At 35.0% G+C, this 25640-nt stretch overlaps 1 protein-coding gene across 1 annotated transcript in view; it reads left to right on the top strand.

Moving 5' to 3' along the window:
• The first annotated feature begins 4174 nt into the window (after positions 1-4174).
• The window catches only part of LOC124359846 (toll-like receptor 6), a 39809-nt gene continuing 18343 nt past the window's right edge, over positions 4175-25640 (top strand). The window contains exon 1 of the mRNA XM_046812931.1: positions 4175-8498. Coding sequence (XP_046668887.1) covers positions 4645-8478 — 3834 coding nt within the window. The 5' untranslated portion in view covers positions 4175-4644 and the 3' untranslated portion in view covers positions 8479-8498. The remainder of the gene's footprint in view (positions 8499-25640) is intronic.

Raw genomic sequence — 25640 nt, 5'->3', positions numbered from 1 at the left:
GTTGCAATTGATCCCACCCTCTTATTTAAGGGGTTTCTGAAACAAACAGTATAACTTGAGAAGATATAACTTGTCTAAGTTTTTGTCAGTTTGTCTGTTCGTTGGTGAGGTAACACTTGATAGAAAGGTCCTAAGAATTTTACCAAGAATTAACTTATTGCTTTTGGGGTTAAGAGGTTAAAGGTTACGCTCTATCGTGTCCTACGATACTGTGATGCGGGCTTGTTAATTTTATTAGTACATCAAGTTAATAGATCGGCAGGTATCCTCATGTTCGTAGCTAGTTTTGATGTGTCTATGATTGGATACTCCAAAATCACCTCAATAAAAAAGTTCTTTTTGTTAGGTCCTAACTTAAATTTCCGGTTTAAGAGTTTTTTGAGAAGTTTTGTGTGAACACATGCATACACACAACTCTAGCTTGGAGCAACTCTAACTCAACAGTGAATAGGAGCAGTAAGATAGAGGGAGTTGTCTTCTTGTTGACTAGTTAATAGTAAGGTTCAACTAGCAGGAGGAAGGACAGGCAAATTGTTAATTCCGTGTCACTTAGAGCTCGGCAGAGTCAGGGACAATCTTATCGATGTTTCCGGGTGTCTCTGACACTGACAGGCCGGCATCCGGGCCAGAGTCTGTCACTGATAATGCCACTTAACCGAACAACTAACCGAATTACGGACCTGATTGACCTGGTCAACATTCCTACTTTGGCTTAATTCCTGTTACAATTTAAGATATCTTCTTTAGTAAGATTTGAAGTACACTTTACAGTTGCGATTTGTCTTCTACACTCGAGTGTATATCCGTATTATTGCTCTCCATGAATTCCTAGGCATTCTCGAAGTGATATATACCATAATGTACCACGTGCGATCTGAGTAATACAGATTTTATCATTATAAATAGTGATCAAAACACTAAAATAATAATCTTATCATAATTAATTTGTTTTTTTTTACATCAGAACACTTTATTCGGGATATCACTTTATCTTTGTAGAGTGTGGTTGTGTTTTTCTCAGTCCAGAGAATTATTTAGATTCACGATTGGTTCAAAGAAATAACATCATCCATAGCCACTTGAAACTAACGTTCGGTTGTTTTGTGCTGGATTCTGTTAAATCGGAACGGACTGTGACTTGTACTAATGCGCCATGAAGGCTTATTTTACTTAGAGGTTTACTTTACTGTTAAGTACACCTATTTCGTAGTTGGAACTTAACCATTTCCAATTCTTTTTGCTGTACTGTACAGCAGTTTACTGGCACGAGTAATATACGAGTATATTTACATACATTTTTATAATCTAATGATGAACTTCTCATTCAACTTACATGATTTGATGGTTACAAGTTCACAACTAGATTAAGAAAGAACAGTTTTATAAATGATCTTAAACCTCAAACAGTTGAATATAATTTTAGTATCACTAATTGTTGTTTTGATTTTTATACTATAATATCACGACCTTGTTTGGTTCCTATTTAATATAAGAGTGCTGAAAGTAAGTAGCATTGTAATTATGGAAAACATACAGACTGAATGAATTATTTTATAAATGGTCCTACACGATTAAAAACAACACATTGTGTTGGCAGCTTGTATGAATGGTTTTACTTCTGATTTAGGTATAACTATGTTAAAAAATTTTGATAATGAACGAATTCCTTAAAAGATCCACAGCACAATCTCGATATCTGGTTAGGTTTCATACTTAAACAACACATTTCTAGTTAGCAACCAGTTAAAAGTATTTTTTCCGGAAAAGTGCTTTTAAGAAAGTAATATGAAATTTACAAAGAGTAAAATCAAAGTTTCTTGGACTTTAGACGACAAAAGTTAAATTAGTTTTAATGTGTCGGGAGAAAGCATGGTACCTACGACGGAACGGTAAACAGTTTGTAAAACTGGGGCATCCATTTATAGGAGTTCATTTGCATATTGTAGCACGCAAAGCTACGGTTGTTTTTCGTTCATCACGAGATGTCAAAACGCTGTAATGACTGGATTCTCCAGGGTGAGCATAACAAAAGCAAACAACAATATAACTTTTGCCCGAGTTTCATAATAATGAGTTTTACTCTTTTTACTCGAATTCTTTTAACGGTATTTGATGAGCAAAGTATTTTCGTCCGTAAATTATTGACCAGTTTATTTATTGCTCATTATTTATCTTACAGTCAATTATACTGAAATGAGGGGTATTGTGGATGATAAGGAGCTGTGGCCTGGAACCGTTTACTACGTTATAGGGTGGGTGCAGCTAGCATGTGGCTATACTGAGCTCTAACGTAGATCTGGAGCTCTAGCCTAGAACCGTTCACTACGTTACAATAGGCTGGGCGCAGCAAACGATGTGACTATACTGAGCTCTAACGTAGATCTGGAGCTCTAGCCTAGAACCGTTCACTACGCTACAATGGGCTGGGCGCAGCAAACGATGTGACTATACTGAGCTCTACCGTAGATCTGGAGCTCTAGCCTAGAACCGTTCACTACGTTACAATAGGCTGGGGCAGCTAGCATTTAACTATGCCGAGCTCGAAACGTGGATCTGGAGCTGTAGCCTGAGACCGTTTACTTCAGACAGGACTCAGCTAGCATGTGACTATGCCGGTTTCGAACCCGAATTCAGAACTTTGGCCTGGAACTGTTCACTATGTTACGTTGCTCCAGGTAGGACTCAGCTAGCATGTGACTACGGCTGGCTTGAACCTGAATCTCTAGGATGGTAGGAGAATACTCTGGTGCAATTTACGGCTTAAATTAAGGGATCAGTGGAGAATTTATCTTGTGATATTTTAGGCGCTGTTTTAATGGACGCTTTTAAATGATTATACTGGAGATGGACACGACAATAACAATGTCTAATAGTTAGTTTACGATTGTTCACTTCTTACATACGCTGCTGAATTCTTTCCAATTTTTGTATTTATAAATATTTTTTGCTGTACAATAAATTAATTACTACCCAAAATAAAACAGGAATTAGCATACCGGTACAACAATTCCAAAACTTTCTTTCCATATATAGGATATGCAGGACTAATAACTTTTTAAATAATTAATATATAAATCATTACTTTAAAATACATAGAATCTATTAACTAATTTATAATTCTGTTATGTAACAACACAACGTGATATTTTATTAAAAAGTTATAATTATTGGATATCAGGATTAGTAGAGTTTTGCTAATGATGTTTTTTAATTATCAAACGCAATATATTGTATTTTAGCAAAAACAATATCAATGTAACCGGCAATAACGCAATTTACCACGATGAAAATCACTTGGCGTATAATCAGTTCAAATGATTTCAGAAGCTATACGATATTTTAATACTAATTGTTCATGATACGATATGAATGTTTGTTTAATTTAGTACTCTAATAATATACAATTACACTAATGCACATAGGTGGATGCTGGTGGTACAGCTGGTGGATAAACACTTTATTGAATTATTAAAATATTATCACAAAATATTTAACTATTTGTAATTTAGCAACTGATGAATAATATAATCGCATTATCAAAAGTTTAGGAATTTTAGATCTCCTTGGGGAAGACCAGATCGCCGCGCCGTGCGTGGATATTGTCATTGTTTATATGGATAATGTTTTGTATACGTTTTTGTATTCCAATATAGGATGACCATTAAATTCAGTAACGGAGCAAGGCATTTTTATGAGACTGGATACCGAATTTTATACTGAAACACTCTTATTCATCAATCACTGAATGCGATTAAAATGAAAAAGATCAGAAGAAGCCAATTTGCTCCAATCCCTTTAGAATTTAATTCAACAGCAGCTTTAGTCTTTGAAGTAAAAGGTTCAATAAGACAATATTAAATCTGTATCTAGAGTTATGAGATTTGTGAAATTAATAAATCACAACTGCCAAAACTATCCTCCTTTGAGTCAGACGAAATGAAAATAAAAAAGACTAGCTCCCCCATCTAAATCAACCCCTCTAAGCATAAAAAGGGCGCACGAGGGGTGAGTCGGACAAGTTATGAGCGGAGGGGTGGTCGGAGGTTCATAGTCGGTTTGACCGAGGGGGGATCGGAATAGATCGTTTGACGTCGGGTCGGCTCGGACGGCGGCGCGGGCGCGTAGGGAGGGATGCTCGCGAGGTGTAGGCAGTGTCTTCAGTCTGTCGGTTCAGTCGGGATCGCGCCGCGTCACAGTTATTGACGGGTCTGCTAGTCTGTCAGTGATGGTGTGCCGAGACTCGCGGACAGTGTACAGTGATATCATGTTCGTGGCTCAGTGTTCACACCCCTACCTTCACACTTCACCGGGCACATGATCACCACTCCTGCACATCTCTTCCCGCAAGACCACATTACACCCTGTCGTCTCTTGTAATCTCGCTGTCTCTACGACAACACTGGTATGATGTGTTAGAAATTGGTACTCCATTCGTAGTAAGGTGAAAATGTAGACTACCGACTTGCGGAAAAATGACTGGAAAAATATTCTGAACCGTCTTTTGCCACTTTTCTGAAAGTATGAGAAAGTTGTATTTTAACATTGAAGATTCTTTAATGTGTGATCATTTTGTGAACATTATTTTAAAATTTTTAATCGAAAATTAGAAATTTAATTTGAAGAAAAATTAAGAGATTAGGAATAATGAGTGTGAATTATTATGTTTCTTTGATACTGCTGTACTGGTTGGGGAGGACGGTGAGGTCCAGCGAGGAGCAGACCGTGCCGCCTCTGAGGTACGATGCTCCTGACGACTGCCAGTGGTGGGTGAGAGACAGTGCCAGTAGTAATACTGCCGGTGATGAAGTGGCCTTGTACTGTAAGCTTAGGACTATTAACAGTGAGTTCGATACCACCAACTTCAGTGTCATCCCCTCCGAGCACACGACATCCCTCAAAATAGAGTGTAACGAAAGTATGTTATCAAAAAGTTCCCTGGACGATCGAAGTTTTGCTCACCTGACGAGGCTGAGAGAGTTGATCCTAGAGAGTTGTAAATTGGGAAAGTGGCCGTCCGGTGTACTCGCTGGTCTGCGAGATTTGCGTAACCTCACGGTGAGGACCCGGAACACCGATTGGCCGACTATGAGTCTGGAGATAGCGGCCGATAGCTTCTCACCCGTCCGTCAATTAGAGAGGCTCGACTTGAGCTCCAATAATATATGGTCCTTTCCCGATAACGTGTTCTGCCCCATGACTAATCTGGTGTCTCTCAACGTCAGCCGGAACCGTCTGCAGGACGTGGGTGACCTCGGGTTCCGAGAGAAGACGCCGCCTCCGCAACCTCTGATCAGTACCCAGGACGAGGCCACGGACCCCGGGCCGGACGGCAGGCCGGCGCCCGTACCCTGCACGATGGACATCCAGACACTCGACACCTCGTGGAACCACTTCGTGCTGATGCCAAACAACGGGTTCAGCGCGCTGCGGCGTCTCAAGGAGCTGTACATCCACGACAACGAGATCGCGATGGTATCGGAGAGAGCTCTAGCGGGATTAAAGGTGCTGCAAATATTTAATTTGTCTAATAATAAAGTAGTAGCTCTTCCGTCCGAATTGTTCCGAGATTGTGCTGACGTCGTTAAAGAGATCTATCTTCAAAACAATTCCATAAGTGTTCTTTCTCCTGGATTGTTTGCGGAGTTAAATCAGTTATTAGCCCTTGATTTGTCAAGAAATCATCTAACGAGTGCTTGGATAAATGGAGGAACATTCTCAGGTTTGATTAGACTTGTACTTTTGAATTTATCTCATAACAGAATAACAAAATTAGACCCTACTTTATTCCACGATCTATACACACTGCAAATATTAAATTTAGAACATAACCTTCTTGAAACTATACCTTCTAATACATTCACACCTATGAATAATCTTCATACATTAGATTTGTCGTACAACAAATTCACGTATCTGGATGCCTATGCTCTTAACGGGTTGTATGTATTAAGCTTGATTTCACTGGACAATAACATATTGGAAGGTATACACCCAGATGCATTCAGAAATTGTACAGGTTTGCAAGAATTAAACCTAAGTGGAAATCAACTCAAATCAGTACCTTTAGCCCTCAGGGATTTAAGAATATTGAGAACGGTTGACCTAGGAGAAAATTTAATTACTTCATTGGATGATCCAGGGTTTCACGGAATGACTAATCTGTATGGTTTGAGATTGATAGGTAATCAACTTACAAATATTAGCAAAGATACGTTCTCAGATTTACCATCCCTACAAATATTGAATCTAGCAAGAAACAAAATTAGTAAAGTTGAAAATGGAGCATTTGATTCAAACACAAATCTTCAAGCAATCCGTCTTGACGCCAACCTCTTGACAGATATAAATGGCCTTTTTACGGAAGTTTCCAGTCTACTGTGGCTTAACATTTCCGATAATCGTTTAGAATGGTTTGACTACGCACTATTTCCCAGAGGTTTGCAATGGATCGATCTGCACAAAAATTTTGTTTCTGAACTGGGTAACCATTATGGCTTAGAGTCCGAATTGAAGATTCAGACACTAGACGCAAGTTTCAATAAACTTACAAAAGTAACAGCGTCTTCAATTCCTAACAGTGTAGAGCTATTATTCCTAAATGACAACCTGATAACAGATGTCGATGCTCATGCTTTTGTAAAAAAGGTAAATTTAACCAGAGTCGATCTATATGCAAATCAAATAGTAGGGATGAATCTGAGTGCGTTGCTGTTGTCGCCAGTGAGCCCGGACAGGCTATTGCCGGAGTTTTACATCGGTGGAAATCCTTTCCAATGCGATTGTGGAATGGAGTGGCTACAACGGATCAATACACTGGACCATAGAACCCACCCACGTGTCATGGACCTGGAGAGTATTTATTGTAAACTACTGTACAATCGGGACAGAATGTACGTGCCACTGATTGAAGCAGAACCATCTCAGTTCCTATGTGCGTACAAAACACACTGTTTCGCTCTATGTACGTGTTGCGACTTCGACGCCTGTGATTGTGAAATGATATGCCCGACTAACTGTACGTGTTATTTTGACGGTTCCTGGTCTGCCAATATAGTTGATTGCGCGGGATCCGGTTACACACAGATGCCCAGTAGAATTCCGATGGACGCCACTGAGGTTTATATAGACGGCAATAACTTCGGTGAGTTGACCAGTCACTCTTTTCTAGGAAGAAAAAACTTGAAAATACTCTACGCAAACAATTCAAATATAGCCGCTATATACAACCATACGTTTAGTGGACTGAAAAGATTGACAGTGCTTCACCTAGAACACAACCATATAAAGGAGTTGCTGGGTTTCGAGTTAACGAGTTTGGAAAACCTGAGAGAAGTTTACCTACAAGGGAATAAAATACATTTTATAGACAATAGAACTTTTATTGGATTACAACAACTCGAGGTTCTACGGCTCGACGGCAACAGACTTACAAAGTTCGCAGTGTGGCAATTCTCCTCCAATCCCTACCTCGTAGAAATAGGTTTGTCAGGAAACCAATGGTCCTGTGACTGTAAGTATCTACAAGACTTCAGATCATGGTTTACCGATAACTTCGCTAAAATCGTAGATGCAAATAATTTATATTGTGTTATTAATAACAGGACAAACCTAATGGGACCTCCTATTAAAGACCTGAACGGTACGTACTGCGCGACTTATATAAGTGGATCCAGAGGCATGGTAGGACGTTACGTAATTAACGACTATATCCCTTTCCTTTTCTTGACTTTTTGCGCTTTTGTCGCTTCCATTGTCTTAGTGTGTGGACTGTTTTTCTATCGAAGAGAACTGAGAGTGTGGATTTACTCCCGATGTGGACTGAGGATGTGTTACAAGTCGACTCCTTTCGAAGAAGAGCAGGACCGCGACCGTTTATTCGACGCGTACGTAAGTTACAGTGTCAAAGACGATGCGTTCGTTTCGCAGATGTTAGCACCTGGACTGGAGTCGGGGGATCCAGCTTTCAGATTGTGTCTGCATTACAGAGACTTTAACGTCAGCGCTTACGTAGCCGATACTATCGTGGAGGCAGTGGAGTCTTCCAGAAGGACTATAGTAGTGTTATCGAAGAACTTTTTACATTCGGAATGGTGCCGGTTCGAATTTAAATCTGCGCTGCACGAAGTGTTAAAAGACCGTCGCCGAAGAATGATAGTAATTCTCTTAGGAGATATTCCTCAGAGGGACCTCGACCCCGACCTGCGGTTGTACCTCAAGACGAGCACGTGTATCGAGTGGGGAGATCGTCTCTTCTGGCAGAAGCTCAGGTTCGCCATGCCTGACCTCCGAAAGACTGGGACGTCCCGCCGACTGCCGAGACCTCCTCCTCCTCTCTACGAGCACAGCTCTTCACTTCCTCCTCCTCCACAACCGCCACCGGGGAAACTTCTTCCTCCCTTTCTTCATCATCCGTCAAACCTGCAAGTTGCCTCACACCGAGACTCGACCAGACGGATGACTCAACCGTTGTGGGCGTAGCGCATCCTGTACCATCACAGGTATGATAATATAGTCGTACTATCTTTCTTTGGCTAAATATATTTATTTTACAACGCATAAATTCATAGAAATGAGCTTAACTCAAATTTCAGCATTTCTTGTGTATTACGAAACTCTGTTACTCTTATTCGCCCTATAAAAATATCGCAACACAGGTATAAAACTATTAGAGCACATTTTAACAGTCAATAATGTAAAATACTTACCAAGAAAAGTCACCTATACTTATTACACAAGAATCATAGCTTAAGAAAGGAAAAGTAATAATATATCCTGTTGGTTGTTGCGATAAAAATAATGATGCTAGTAGTCGATAAATACAACGTTAATATGTGTAGTATTTAACAGAAGAGTTGGTATATTTAACTGTTTTAAAAATTAAAACCAATTATAATAATATGGTAACGATTATATTTTTATAATATAGTAACAAATTTAAACATATAAAATAAAGAGATAAACTGTATGATCGCAAAAATAGTAAACACTTGATCCTTACATATACCTTACATACGGTACATAAATATTCACTATACGAAATGTATGATTCAATAATCTTAAAACACTTAACAATTATATCCTATACTTGCAATAATATGTTAAAGCATTGTTAAAATGTAGTTAATATTAAATAATACTGACAAAGACAGTAAGGTTGTAATATCAATAATTAAAACTTACTTATTTTAAATTACAAGTATAAAGTGGACGAAACAATTACGAAACATATATAAACTTTAAATGAACTAAAAAAAGAAACCACATAGTCACACAAAGAATTGCTCATAGAGGACCTTCTATGTAATAGTAAAATAGAGTAGGGATATCGTTAGACAGTTTATAGATACGTGCTAAGATATAAAGGTAATAAAGAATTTCATAAATAAAGAATTGAAAATTTACTCCAAAGAAGGTACAGGTTAAATAATGCACGTCAAGGAAAGGAAGTAGTGTGCAAAGCAAAGAGTAACTTTGCCAAAACCATCTCTCACACACTAGAACTTAAATAAAGATCCATCCTCAATGAAATCATTAATAAAACAATTATGTAAAAACAACAGTTGACAAAAAACATCAACACTAATCATGACTGCAAATAAATTGTTACATAATTTTATTATTTGTTTGGACTATTTTAAGATGTTACTTTAGAACTCGTAAAACAATTTCGAAAAGTAATTTTAGAGCACAAACAACTAGAAATATATTATATTATTCTTATTAATTGTTAACAATATTTAATGTAAAACGGGTACATGCTTGGTTTTAAAAAATAATAAAAATATACAACCAAGTATATAAATTAATTTACTATTTATAAAATAAAATGTATGTTATATAGATGCTATGCAAAAATATGCCTTGAGACATTTTACTGAATAATAATTGTGTTTGTAATAGATACTAGTAAAAACAGGGACGTCGCGTCGTAGCCATATTAGTTTTAAGTTACATATTAAATACTACTGATTTAGGTGGCTGTCACTGAAAAATAAGAAAGTCTTCTGGTCCATTTTATATTTTAGTTTAAAGAGCAGTGTTTTGATGCTCTGAAGTCGGAGGAACCTTAATCAATCGGTTTTATAAGCACCATCAAATAACTCAAACCATTCGCTAGTATTATGATAAAGGGTTCAGTATCAGTAATTTTCTTAACTATTATAGGCCAGTGTTGAGGAATCCTAAAATCGAAGTTCTCAGATTTTCAGTTAACTCAATCATAATTTAATGGGGCTCTACGTCATTTTGAAACGGGAGTTTGCGATTATGCTCTGATCAAGAATATACGTATAGAATACACGTAGGTCTGAGTGGCCTATTTCGGTAAATAATTGTACACCTATGGCCATTTTAGTGCCAAGTTGAGTTTGTTTAAAATTAATTCATATTTTACTATCTGGATAACCTCTGCTCATCTGTGATTACTTGGATAGTAAGTGTTGTTAATGTTAAGCACGTAAAGAAATTTAAATTGGTACTTAAATTAACGAAACGTATGAATGTGTTGTTACATTTGTAAAAACCAGTAGAGCGTAACTTGAAGGGATGTTTCAAATAGGATTAGAACTACATGATAACCAGGGATTCTAATAATTTCTATGAAACATTTCAATGCGATTCATCCAGTAGATTTTACGTGATTAGTAACACATACACGTCGACAAAATCGATATTTATAAAATAGTATGAACAGTTACGTTTAAAAATTACATTTATTCTAGTATTTAAAATAAACATTATGTAAATTTGAATGGGAATTCAAAATCAACAAAACAAAATAAAAAAATAATGAAAAAATAGTGATAATAAATAGGCTGCCAATTTAAAATCTCCTATTGTGGGGAATGGAAAAATACTATCATCAACATGAGTCATTCCCGTAGAGAAGCTTTTGTATTTTATAGTTTTTATCACATAATACACGCATAAGTGCAATAGTATACATAATATTTTTGTATACAAGTAATATTTTAAGGAAACGTTTATCATGTAGAAGAACATTCCTAACGATAAGATTTTGGCGGTTACAAAAGTTCAAAAAAATAATTTGTACTGGTTAGATTTTAATCTAATTTTAAATCTCTACATAGCTTATCAGCTAGTTACTGTATGTATAACTTGGCTATAACTGCTTATGTTTGCAACTGAAGAAATATGTCTTCATCTATCACTATTACTCAGTTTTAAATAAGACTCTCGACATACAGCACAACGTTTAAAATAATATTTGTAAAAACTTACACCCGAAAGAAAACAGGAAATGTGTAGTTATAGCTCGTCCAAAACTAATTATAATAATTTAAATCAGCGTTATTTTAGTTTACGTAAAGTATCTGATGTGTTATAACTAAATTGTTGAGAATAGCTGACGAATTATTATTAGCAACTCAAAGTAACCACTAAAATTATTAATTATGATGCATTTAACTGTAGTTTTAATTAATTTTAAATAGTTACTACTAATCGTATTCTTACTAATTAAAAACTAATGTAATTAACATAAAAACTAATTAAAAAATTAGGGTAAATTATTTATAAATTAGTCCAAGTGCCGAGTGATAATGTATCTATGTATGCACACATATGTATATGACAAGAGTCTCACATAATGTTTACGGCGATTTTAGGTATCTCCAACTGTTATTACGTGGACATATTTGGTATCAATCGAAATGTCTTACACTCTAGATGTATCTTTTGAAATACATTCGACTATAGGGCCTCACCTCAAGGGCTTCCGAAGGTCCAAGTGTAATCTTTATGAGAGTATTGCAGTTCAGTTTAAAACAGCTGATTACTAAAACAGACTAATCTTGCTCAACCGGTTAGTAGTTCTCAAACTGCACACTAACCGAATATCGGCTCATTGGTAATAATATCTCATAATCAACTAAATATCAGTTTAATTAATATGATGCTTTACACACATGTATTATGTAAATGAACAACCTAGGAAAGGTTTTAATCACAGAGTAATAAGGTATATATAAGGTATGGTTTTAATAATAGGCCACCCTAGTCTTGGTGTTGGGCGAAAAGCGAGATGGGATATGGGTATACTGTATTTAACTATACCGCAAAATACGTTTTTTTCCGTTAAACGAGGAGATAATAGTTACATCAACCTTAGCCAACTAGATAAAAAAGTCATTTTCTTACCAGAAGCTGGTTTAATCTTCATTAACGTGTCTAACAGTATTGAGTATATCAAGTTAAAATGCTATGCTATGACATGTAAAAAAATATAAATCAAGTCTTTAATAACAACATTTCTAACCCCACTAAATTTAAAACGGCTTATTACTAAGTTTTTCTTAGGAAGATTTCTCCATAGATCTCACGTAAAAGTAGATGGTGTGCTTATAAATGTAAATTGGCTCTCGTCGACTGTTACAATTGATATTTTTAAGAGAATCTTTTAAAGGCAAAAACATTTCATGTGTTGTAAATAACCCAGAACACACACATGGTGTCACTACAACTCAAATCAAACTGTGGCATTGCCAGTATATCATTGAAATCAGTTCTCTGTGACACAAAATAAACTTTGTGCCGTAAAAAAGAACTGAACACAGTTAATGTTTGCAACAATAGCCAGAAACGACAATAACAGTCGGGCACACGCATCAGAGTCGTAGTGTGCCTTTCAGTCTTTATCGATTTTACCCTTCACAGTGCGATGTGCATGCTCATTACTGAACAGTTTTCTTTCTACCAATAACGTTTCACGCTCATGGGCTCAAACACGATCACGGTTGTGCGTGAGAAACCCCATTACACAGCTCCTCTCTGTGTCAAGACCGTCAACATAATATCTATTATTTCAATAGTCTATGTACAGTCTGGTGCCGCTCGCTTTCAGTACACTCTGTGTCAATTAATGTGCACTGTCACGAGTTCTGCTTTGACAGTTAACTGCACTTGACATTGGCTAATATTAGGGCAGTTGTTAAACTATTACCCATTTACTTTACAAATGTAAATTATCATCTTATAATTCAACACTAAGTTTATGTCTGCAGTAAGTTTTTGCAATCATTGAGTTATATGCTCCATCAATATGTATAAAAACAGAAATTAAGTACCTTGTTTAAAGTGTCAGTTAATTTGCATAGAGTAAATAACACTTTCTTATCTTCATCTCTGAGCGGGTGGAAGAAACTCTTTGTTTTGATGGATGTTGAATTGATTTGCAACATAAATTAGAGGAAAATATTATAAAAGGAAGGAAATTAAATAAGTCACTTGATTTAATGGCATTAATATTCCATGTAAATCCATATGTTTTAATATCTTATACTATACCTACAGTAGTGTTCACATATAACACATTCGGTGTAAAAGATTACAGTAACTTTGTAAGACGTTTCGGATAATATAATAGGTTACCGTATCCTTGTCACAGTGTTAGTTGATGCTTGGAAAACATATATATGCGTTTAGATAAGGATGTTTTTAATTGGCGTGTGTGTTAATTGATTTCAATCGTAGTGGAGAAGATAATCATCAACTGTTCTAAAATTGCATATCGGATGATTTGCACGGTGATCACAGGCTACTATATACTCTTTGTTTAAAGTTTGTTATTGACAATGGAAGGTTCGGAATGATAACAGGACTTCGGATATTTTCCATCGTTATATGTTACAAAATGTATAACACAACGTGTCGAGGACTGGAATCTACTACCATCTCGTGGGATCTAATACGCCCCCACCTGACGGAGAATGTAGATTACAATCCTCGAAATGTTGTGTTATACATTTTGTAATGTATAACACAACGTTTCGAGGACTGGAATCTACTACCATCTCGTGGGATCTAATACGCCCCCACCTGACGGAGAAGGTAGATTACAATCCTCGAAATGTTGTGTTATACATTTTGTAATGTATAACACAACGTTTCGAGGACTGGAATCTACTACCATCTCGTGGGATCTAATACGCCCCCACCTGACGGAGAAGGTAGATTACAATCCTCGAAATGTTGTGTTATACATTTTGTAATGTATATCGACTTTAAGTGTGCGAAATCGCGTTATTCTACTGTATAAATTCTGGTTTACAAGAATGTGTCTACCAACCTGGCAGTATACTTTGTACTTGCATACTTCCTCAGGTTTAAAATACACGAGTTTAACTTCGTTGAAATGTGTGTTTTGTTATCTATTTCACCTTTGTAATATTATATATTGCTGAAACATTAAATTAAGTCACCTTCATACCAACACGCTTGAAAAGTTATTAAATTCTAAGATATAGTTTGCAAGGTACCCTGCTGGCAGAAACCTTATTAAACTATGCGTTTAAACTTTCCTCACCATCTTAACTTGTTTGCGATGAACAACGTTTTTATTACTAATAAAAAATTTTAAAATTATACTTTTTTATTTACTTGCTTTTTATGAAGTAATAATAAATCATAGCCATAATGTTAAGTTTACGTATTTAAAATCAGTTGTTATTTATTTGTACTAATACAGTAGCTAACAAAGATTTGGGCTATAGCATCGAAAAAATTGTTATTTTAAATACTGGTAATTTGTGTACTGAGAAAAAACTACTTTACTAGTTTGTACTATATTTAAAAAAATCATATTTGTATTACAAATAAAGAGAAACCCACTGTTTTAGCCTACCAGTACTAAATTACTCTATTTTGTAAAGTACGTTCATTTTATGCTCCTTTTAGTTTCTAACTTTAGTTTTATGTTTAAAACCAATTAATTCACGTACGATTCAATGTTATAAATAGTCTCATATAAACATTTGTTTTGTAATTGGTAATTATTTACATTGATAAAAATTTGTTCTGTAATATTATTGTTTTATATATCAATGTAATAAAACTATTATATATTCCCACAGCCTTGTAAATATCGAACTTGTCAGTTTGTGTAGTACAAAATCATCACTTAGCAGCAAACATTTCCCTTTACACAATGCCGTAAATAAATAAGGTTTTACTGCCCTTAATAATACAGTAAATCCGACAACTGCAGATTGAGGAAGTAGTATTTACGTTTACTTTCTCAACGCTGTCATTGTAGAGCGAAAGGGGAGGAACTAAACTTTATACTTTTTGAATTACAGGGTGTAAAGCATGTTTCATGTTTCACCAAACAATATTAATGACAAATTGAATATAACTCGGTAATTGAAATCTTTTCTAAAGTGGTGAATTTATTTTCCAAATTAGATTTTTTTTTAAATAATATCTGTAATAATATAAGAATAGCAAAATAAAGGAGTACATTTAAGTGAATATCGTATATAATGGATGCTTTCCAACAGCTGTAAAGGGAAGGGCGCCATAAGTACATATAGAATTGTGGATTAATTTGGGTTCCACTCAGTACAGCCGGGATGTGGTCATGTCAGATATTGTGCAGCACATTGTCAGATGTCACTCTCAGTGTAGTCCAATGTAGTGACAAAACGCGCAAATGTATAATGTAGAGTCTGTAGAGAGTAACACAGCGCCAGGGTGACAGTGCCGGGACAGTTCTCTCTCAGAGCCAGGGATATTTGAAATTGATTGATTGATTTGCTATCAGTATATCAAAAGTCGGATTTCGGAATACTGGCGGAATGTTGGTACTCTTAGGAAAATGTTGTGCAGTATCGAGGTCGATGTCAGTATATTTAGCCTCACATTCAGTTGTCTAGAGGAATTAAATAATAAAATAATGCCTTTATTTAAGAGGCGGAGTTAGGGCTATTTAGCCCTCTCTACCACTCAGCCTCAAAATGAAAATAAATGAAAATAAAATAATAATAATGAATATTTATTAGGAATGTAAATAATTTAAAATTCAGTTCCGCTACTTAAGATGAGAAAATTTTGTGTATTGGATTTGATTTTTCTGTCATATAACATTTATTAACGTTCTGTTAAAGTTGACGAAATAAATCATTTATTCATACTAGTATTGTTTATGACCTTTTCATACTTTGTTTAGTCAGATGTATGTGGAGAATGATAAAGATATTATAGTAACTCATGAACATGAAATTTGAAACCGAAGATGTCCCAGTTGAGAGGTATCAGTTGTTTATAGCTCCTGGCTTGTGCAAACGTATCTTTAAAGTGGCCGTGTTCGCTTATGCGTTGACGTATTTCATTGGAAAAAGTACCGTTGGAATTTTCATAAGAATTTCAAAATAATTGGTATCTTATAAAGTTTTAAAACCTAATTAAAACAGCTTATGCCTATCAAAATACGAACTCTTAGTTGATCCCGGATTGTTGCAAGCATACCTATAAAGTGTTATGCTCGCTTGTGCGTTGACGAATCTATTAAGAAAGGTACCGTTGGAATTGGTATAAAAATGATCAAATAGGTAGTCACTTATTTATTTATAACTATACCTGTTTTTTCGTTATTTGACTTTAACATTTTTTAAACAGACGCCAGTTTGAAACGAGTAAAAGAATTGTTTTAATATTTTATTTCCATACCCTTTTGGTACTAAAACTAATTAATTCAATTCTTAAGTTTAATAACTCTATCTTTACTGGTTCAAAAGATATATATTTTTTATTAAAAACACGTACATACTGATATACGGAAAGGTTTTAAGACACGCCTTCATATGAACTTTTTTGCTAGATTTTATTTGTAGAATACACTTTTACTGAACACACTGTATTTTAGAGATCCATAAAGTAACACTACAGTGCTTAAATACGTTTATAAAACTGTCTATATCATCTTATACTTCAGTATATTTACTATATTTTCAATTTGGATATTTAATTGTAAATGTGTAACGTTTAACCAAAATAATATTATTAAAGATCGAAAATTTATATATCTAACCATGCTCAATCCTTAAAAAAATTTACACAAGTCACTGCTGGAATTAGTTCGTCGCTGAGTTTGATCTAAGAATCTTTTTGTTGTATTTTATATTATTAATTTGTCATTGTCTTTAACAATATAGGCTTCTTTGCATAGGACGTTTGGAGTCGGAAGGTATAATGGAAATAGAGAAACGTCAAAAATGATAACTGTATAGGAATAGGGCATGCTAACTACTTACTGACTGTGACTGTGACTGATAACTGTGGCTGTCACGTTTTATAAACTTTCCGAGTTGGGAGAAAGGAAGCATTATGCACTTACCTACACTCTACAAAGCAATTCTTATGGTGACGTCATTTGGCTCTCTAGTGCAGAGTAATCTCCTGATACGATATGGGTTCTCCATATACGAAAATATATCACTCTCATAAGAGTTCATTTCCTGATTCTCATTCAGCTGACATTTTGAGGCAGACAATGCCCATAATAAGGCAACACCAGATCGAGCATAATAGATGTTTTTCAGATTTTACAATAAAGAAGAAACCTCTCAAACGCCTCTAGAAACACTTTCGGGTTCCGCTCTTAGGGATTCGTACATCTTCTCAAAATCCATTTAGCTATCTATTATGTCATAGTACTGACAGCAGCAAAGTGTTTGGCTTTACTAAAAGTTTTTTTGAAATATTAGATACAACATGTATTTCACGAAACCTTGAACACGATCTAACAAGATAACTCTCATAGCAGTGAAACACTCAGTTGAGCAACTGTGAACACAATCTAACAATATAACTCTCAGAACAGTGAAACCCTAAGCTGAGCAACTTTGAACACGATCTAACGAGATAACTCTCAGAGCAGTGAAACCCTAAGCTGAGTAACTTTGAACACGATCTAACGAGATAACTCTCAGAGTAGTGGAACCATAAGCTGAACAACCTTAAACACGATCTTACAAGATAACTCTTGGAGCAGTGGAACCCAGAGCTGAGCAACTTTGAACACGATCTAACAAGATAACTCTCAGAGCAGTGAAACCCTAAGCTTAGAAACTTTAAGAATGATCTAACAAGACAATTCTCATAGTACTGAAACCCTCAACTCAGCAACTTTGAACACGATCTAACGAGATACCTCCCAGAGCAGTGAAACCCTAAGCTCAGAAACTTTAAGGACGATCTAGCAAGACAATTCTCATTGCAGTGAAACCCTGAGCTGAGCAACTTTGAACACGATCTTCGAAGATAACTCTCAAAGCAATGAAACCCCCAGCTCAACAACTTAAGAGAAACCGTTCTAGGTGAATCTTATGAATGTGTAGAGATAATGGAGATACCTAAATGTCGCAAACGTGATACTTAGGAGGGAAATATATGCTGAGTTAACATATTCAGATTTAGCAGCTTATTATATTATTCTAAGCTTGAAATGATATTATAGTGAAATACGTTCATGTTGAACCAAGTTGAACAATAGGGATATAACAGATGTTGGAACCGCATTCCGTTACATAATTCTGGAAACAAACTCAAGTATAGTCGAGACGAGGATGAGAACCTCCTAACCGGCCATGAGTTACCTTCGACCAAACTATTACTCAGGAAATCAATACTTTGTAAACACTAATATTCTGAGTTGTTGGTACGCATACCTCAAACTATCAGCAACAATTGGCCAATAGCGTAACAAGATTATAACATGGGGCAACACTTTGGTAACATTTATACACTTGTACATGATATCAGTGACTATTCATGTACGGTCTTTGTAACTGATACATCAAGTAGTTACTTTAAATCAATCGAATGGTGGGGGTACATGAGTTACCTTGTTTTCTGATGTCGTGTGTTCTATCGTGACTTACATTGAATTATCCTTATTGCATCAAGAAAAGTTCAAAAGCTAACTCAGTAATATTTTTATGTTTCAACCACAAACATAAAATAATTTGCTGTTGATTCCTTGCACCTCTCTGTGCAGATGGGGTGTTTAAAGATATCTTGCACGTTTCTTCCTCCAATAAAATTTAATTCTTCTGTGTACAAGCTCACTAGGTCCTTCTTGAATGCACTTCCTCGTCACGTCACCTGGATGTGCTTTTGTTCAGGAACACCCAGATCGATTGTCAAAAGATGTTGCTTTAGATATTTATATTCGTCATGCATTTAAAATATGAACTTATATCAGTAGACAGATGATACTCATACAAACATGATTTTATGGTGAATATTTGTCACCAATACCCCATCTATGTGTAATATAAAAAAGATGGTCTTTAACTAAATTATATTATCCGCCCAAACCTCAAAATACATGTAGGCGGTCCCCTCACTCTCCCACACGCATTAAACTTTTTAATGGCCGGTCGCTGGATCGTAACCATTAAGGATGCGGTTACATTCATACATTTGTAAATCTGCTAAGCTAATACTATACGTTATGAAAGGGAGTATTAGGGTGCAAGGTCGAGCGACTGGGGCGAAAGCAATAAAAGGGGTATATGATTAAGGGGTGGAATTTTTAAGCGGGTCTTGATTTTACTGTTTTAATTTACTCAGGACGTTTCGAGTTAATAAATATTTAAATACTGTAATTTATTTACATCACTTTCTAAATTCGCCTACAGTCTTGTTTAACCGCTTTTTAGTTATGTAAACCAATATTAATAATCCTTTTTGTGGGGAGGCTTAAAATATTTTTCTATATTCTTAAAATCTACGATGTTTAAATATTTGTTTAAATTTTCATATAAGAACGTGTATATATAGCAAACACAAACGAAAAACAATTTTTTTTATTTTATGCAGATTAAAAAAAAAACAATAACAAAATATTACAGAATAAATGATTCCATAATAATTTTTAAATGCATTTAAATACTAATTATTGAAATTATTACAATTTTTATTACCTTCCAGTACATGATTCGGAACTGACTAAGAAGATTATAGAATCTTTTGAATATTTATGAATAATATCTGATTATTATTTTCAATATAATTATCTGTTATCTGTTACTGATCGCAATTAAAAATAATACATTACAGGAAAACGTGTTCAAACGTTCATACAAATGGTGAAAATTGATTGACTAATATTTTTCTATGAACATTAATTTATGCAGGTTTTATAAAAGCGAGTGGAATACAATTATCACAATATAATATTTAACACACAATGCATTGTGTTGCAACACGATTTCCAATGGGTTTTCACGAGCAGCATTGTAATATTTTCTTACAATCGGGCCTCTATTGTTGTATGTTGAATTACACAGTATTTGGCGTAAAATAGAAACAAAACCATTGAGGACATTTGCAATAAAGTGGCCGCTGCGGAAATTGAGCCAGTTGCCTCTGCCGCCAAGTGCAGGCTGGCGGCTGGAGTCTGGCATCCGACAATGGCGTGAATGTAATATTCACCGAGCACAGAAACTGGAATACTGCTCACCATTGCTTGTTACTGTTCCAACGTTCCCAGATTCAAAATTCTTTTGTTACGTAAAAACTAATTATCTGTTTGCTAACTGCATTTTACAAGTTTACCTCCGTTTTATAGTTCCGTTTATGTGTAGACAGATTTGAAATTTGCCAAATCCACCTGTGTGCAATCTCTCAAATTTCATAGATTTATGATAAATATGGTAGAGTCGATTGAGTAAGTTTTAATCTTGGTTACCTAATTATATTATGCAAATGTTAAGCATCGAAGAACAGTACAGTATTGTCTACATTTACGTCTCATTGTATGTAGACAACTTAACTAGCCTTTAATGCAATTTACTTATATTTTTTGTAAATTATGTCTAAATAATAATATATAAGTACAAGATAACTTTATACAGTTTAATAATAGTAAAGTACCAAACTGAAGTAAAACAACTGATAGATAAAACACTTTCCTATTCCTTATTTTTATAGGAGAGAGCAATCCTATTTTAGCCTTGATATGCCCGTTATCATGGATTACTGGCCTGTGGGAGTATATTATCAAACAGAGTAAGGAGGAGAGTCGAAAAAGTACAAGGTCGATCGATGGTACTGATAAAGTGCTTTAAAAAGGTCCAAAACTCAAAGACTTAGATCATGAGGCTACCTACTCGCCCAATAGTTAGTTACTTATTATTTATCTACAAATCTTTGTATCATAACAAATGAGTCGCTTATACTAAACATCTGAATAAAAATAGTCTTATCACATGAAGGTAAATAAATGTTAATGCACTTTTGAACGAAGGGCGCTCAAATTAGAGAGTATCCTAAGCTTTACTCATGCCTCTCACCCTACAACTAACAGTATTATATCGTAAGATATTATTCCTAAGTGCCGTTCGTAACGCTGTGGAGCTGAACCATCCTGAGAATGTAATATTCCTCGCCAAGAATTCACTCTTGTAATATACACTCCACTAATTTCTCAACTTGGAATCACAAATGAAGAAAATCGGAGAATTATGTACGATATTCATGTTTTAAAAATCATATAAAATCAGAATAGTGTGTGTGTGTGTGTGTTTGTGTGTGTGTGTGTGTGTGTGTGTGTGTGTGTGTGAAATACGGACTATTAGATTAACAGAGTATATATTTTTAAACGGTGCCAGCAAAAACCATGCCTTATCTTAAACAACTGATTTAAAATATTACGAATACATTAACGTAATTAAGGTAAATAAGGGGTTTTATATGACCTTAAAATATTCACATATTTTGTGAGTACAGTAGTTGTTTTTTTTGTACATTATTAACCTTTTTATCATAACGTTTGTTATATCCTTGAATTTGATTCATTATTTGGCAACACGTTTTCGGAAAGAGTCGGTAATAAGAATTATTAACAATTAATTAATAACAATTATAATGTCAATATAAAAGGTTTTTATGATTACGCAATTTTTATTAATCTTCTTAATTTTACAAGGGACTTCAAATTCGCCTTTTCTAAGAGTTACAGCCACACAAATTGAAAGGTTCCTTCTTCCATAAAGAGGAGTTGCACCCAAGGATCTACCACCGTCCGTGCAACCATTGCCGTGTGTACGTTGTAACATGTGCGAGGTAGTAAATACATAACAGATAAAAAGATAGTAAATAGTTGAGAACTGTGGATGTGGTGTTACTCGCAACAGTTCCGTGGAATTGTTCATGTGAATAGCACCGCTTGACCTCATAATTACACAAAATCGCAATTTCGCACAGCCCAGTGCGCCTCATATTGGATAAATCACACTCAGTTGTTCATTATAAACTCAATTAAACCAGCAACAGTATTTACAGCTCTATTTCTCTCTCTATTTAGTTTAGGACCGCTCTCTTAGGGCAGCATTATAAACGATTGGGCATTTTTTACATCATAACCACGTTTACCGTGTATTTATATACCCAAACATTTATATACCCCAATAGGGCACACAGAATATAGTTCATATTTATGCCTATGAATGTATTTGTAATTGATTATGGTGTTCTTCCACGTAAATAGGGCAGTCCATGTGATATAAACAATAGAATAACAGTTTGTATAGGCAAATATAAATTTAGAGGACGTGATTTGAAAATACCTTTATACATTATACAATATTTGATACATTTATGTGGCTGTCTATGATACCGTATTTCTTTCATTAATTGTGACGTATACTCAACTGTATTAAGACCTTCGCGGTTTGAAACGAGCCGACCGCTTCCGTGGAGACTTATTGTGCACTCTGAAAATACGATGATATTAGTGTGAACACAGTACTGTCTGTACAAACCAAACTTCAAGTATTGCCTGATACTTGTCTAATTTCACGCAAACAACGAAACGTGAGTTCCCACGTGTTCCACTTGATATCTGAGTGTACAAACGCACGTAAACTCTTTCACAGACTATGTCGGGTTAACGGTATCGACCGTCAGTGTCCCCTGCTATTGTCTCGCGTTCTAGCCCGCCGCCGTTACTGTAAGCGAGATGCGTTTTGCTTCTGAGTGCAAAGTTGTGTTATATAAACAGAAGTCTCTGGTATGCAGCATGTGTTATCCACTGCAAACTTAAATGCCGAGTACTCTAATTAGTACTTTCCTTAGTTGCTATGCAATTGGTTCGAATATATATAAACTAATCATAATCCCCATCCGGAATTCTAGGTAAATCTGAGGCTACTCCGAGTGTTAAATATGATTTGGAATCTTCCTAACTTCAAAATTGTTTCTTCTAAGTGAACATTGGCGGAGGAGGAGTTTGACCACCGCTTCTCCTAAAAAGGTGTTGTCCATATTTAGGAATGAGAACTTCGTTGTAATCATCTCCGAAAGCTAAAGAAGTCGTTGGTCCACTTTCTTCATGGCACAGGCCTGAAAAGAACATCCGTAAGAAGGACATAAAATTGATGATAAATGATTACGTAATAAAACTTCATAGCCATAACGATAATTATAATATTTTATCTGTGAAACGTGTGTGAATCTTCTTATTTAAAACTATGTAATATACAATTCAGCTGTTGAGGTTTTTTAGCAACCCTTGATGAAAATTCCTAATTTGTAGGATGTTAGTAAAACTGACGCAATTTAGAATTAAAAAATTACAATTCAAATAGGAATACATTTTTATATTTTCAATACATTCAATAAGGAATCGTTATTAAAAAGAATTGACCTAGTATATAAACGTCAGGGAAACTCACATGCACATAAACTAGGTAGATTAGAGCTTATAACAGACGCTCAACCAGAACTTCCCTCCTGTGGAGAACAGTACCATTGACTTCAGAACGGATCTGTTTCAAGATATATCTCATAGTTAACACGATTTCAATGTAAATTACAGGATATAACAGAGGCTGCATCTGGATTCCAGTACCTTGGTACACAATATTATCGAGTATAGACGAGTTTTAAGTGCAAGAACCACATCATAGTTCCGGTGGTTTCCAAGGTAAATTACAGGTTAACAGATACTGGATCTGAATTCCAATGCCTTAGAGCAAATATTATCGAGTACAGAAGAGTTGTGTAATGACAAGAAGTGCAGACGAGATCTACTGTAAGTGGAAACAACTACCCCACATTCTACATGTTTCTGAGGTAATTATAGGTTAAGATACTGGGTCTGACTTAAACAACCTTGGAGCACAATATCATCGAGCAAAGAAGAGTTCTAAGCGTCAAGAACCATCCGAAAGATCACGTGATTCCAAGATAAATAAAAAGTTATAGTTCATGCATCTACGAAGCATTCTGAATGGAAAGGGGATATTGATTTTCCAATCAATTGTAACTTCAGTCAAAAATGTGCACTGCTTTAAAATTAAGAACTGAAAATCCATATATTTCTCCAATGCATTAAGTAAAACAAATAACTATAAGTCGGTAGACTTGGGGCACAATAGATCATTGGCATGATTACTGTGCTCGATGAATCACAGCAGGTTGTTCATTATAAACTCAATTAAACGTCACTCCTGCCAACCAAGAGCGACAGCCCTCCGCTCCCTTGACATTTGCTTTATTTTATGGCCAGGGAGGAACATGAACGCGCAGTTATCATTCTGCTTTATTATTATTACTGGGCTCCTATCACTAAGGATTTAAAGCGGAAAACTGAAATGGTAGCGGCAATAAAGGGGTGAGAGATAAGGAGATAGCATGGAGAATAACATGACTTTATTACTGTGGATGTCCTAATTCTTTCTATAAAATAATATGTACAATCAAATCTTTTATGGCAATAGCCTCTCAGAGAAATTGTCGAAATAGTTCATGCCTAGAAACAATTGTAGGTTCTTAAAACTTAATAAATATTTTTCACATCATGCATTTCCATTTTATTAAAATATTACCATCCATTTGACGAGTTAAAATTTGATTCACACCATAAGAAATTAGTTTATTGGACTATTAAATAAACTACATGTAAGAAATGTCAATAAATATCCAACGGAGGTGTCATGTACTAAGTATACGAATAGTCAACCATATAAACGCTAGTATAAGACATTACATTGAACTTACTGATTAAACTTTATCTTGACCAGATCCAATTGCAATTTAGGTACAACCATTTTTATTAAATGCTTCAATGAAAATCCGCTTAGAATTCCAGTTCCAAATATAGCGAAATTTCCATGACGCAACGTTATTATGGAAATAGTACTATTATTATTATGGAAATAGTAGACTATTTGGTTTAATGATATCTCTCTATGTTTGGCCTACACCGTCTCTGTTTGTTGTGGATTATTCTTGATACTCATTGCGCGCTATAGTGCAAAGATAAACAATAGTATCACTAGTACACTTAATCTATCATCAAATATATGTAGTTAATTTTAATCTGCATTCATGACTATACTTTAAGTTAAAATTACACTCCGTAGTATAAATAAAATATCCTCAACAGTGGATAAACAGTGCAGAAACAATTCTAAAGAGTTATAACTCTTTGTGAATAATTTAAATGCGAATTACACTAATTTCTTTCGTAGTTTCTTTTCGCAAAAAGTACATAAATAAAAAATACATATATGTTGGAAATTATAGCTTTTTACTATGCCAGTGAGTTCAATTATTTATTGAATTGAATATGTTCATTCTATGAGTATTGAGTACCTATACATCGTATAATTGAACTGTTAACATCTATTTTATGAATTTTATCTAACAAAATCTTATTGATTTGTAGTAAAGTTATATTCTAAACTTAACATATGTACAAGATTTTTAATACTTGCGTAAAGTGTAGTAAGTACTATACTGTAACCATAGTCTACAAATTGTAAAAACACAGTATCATGAATTATTTTGAAGAACTCCTCTAATTTGCACAAATCACTGGTTTGATGGAAGTG

The sequence above is a fragment of the Homalodisca vitripennis genome, chromosome 4 (genome assembly GCF_021130785.1).
Source record: "Homalodisca vitripennis isolate AUS2020 chromosome 4, UT_GWSS_2.1, whole genome shotgun sequence".
NCBI lineage: Eukaryota > Metazoa > Arthropoda > Insecta > Hemiptera > Cicadellidae > Homalodisca > Homalodisca vitripennis.
The sequence above is the reverse complement of the archived record's forward strand: the minus strand, read 5'-3'. Positions and strand labels throughout refer to the sequence as shown.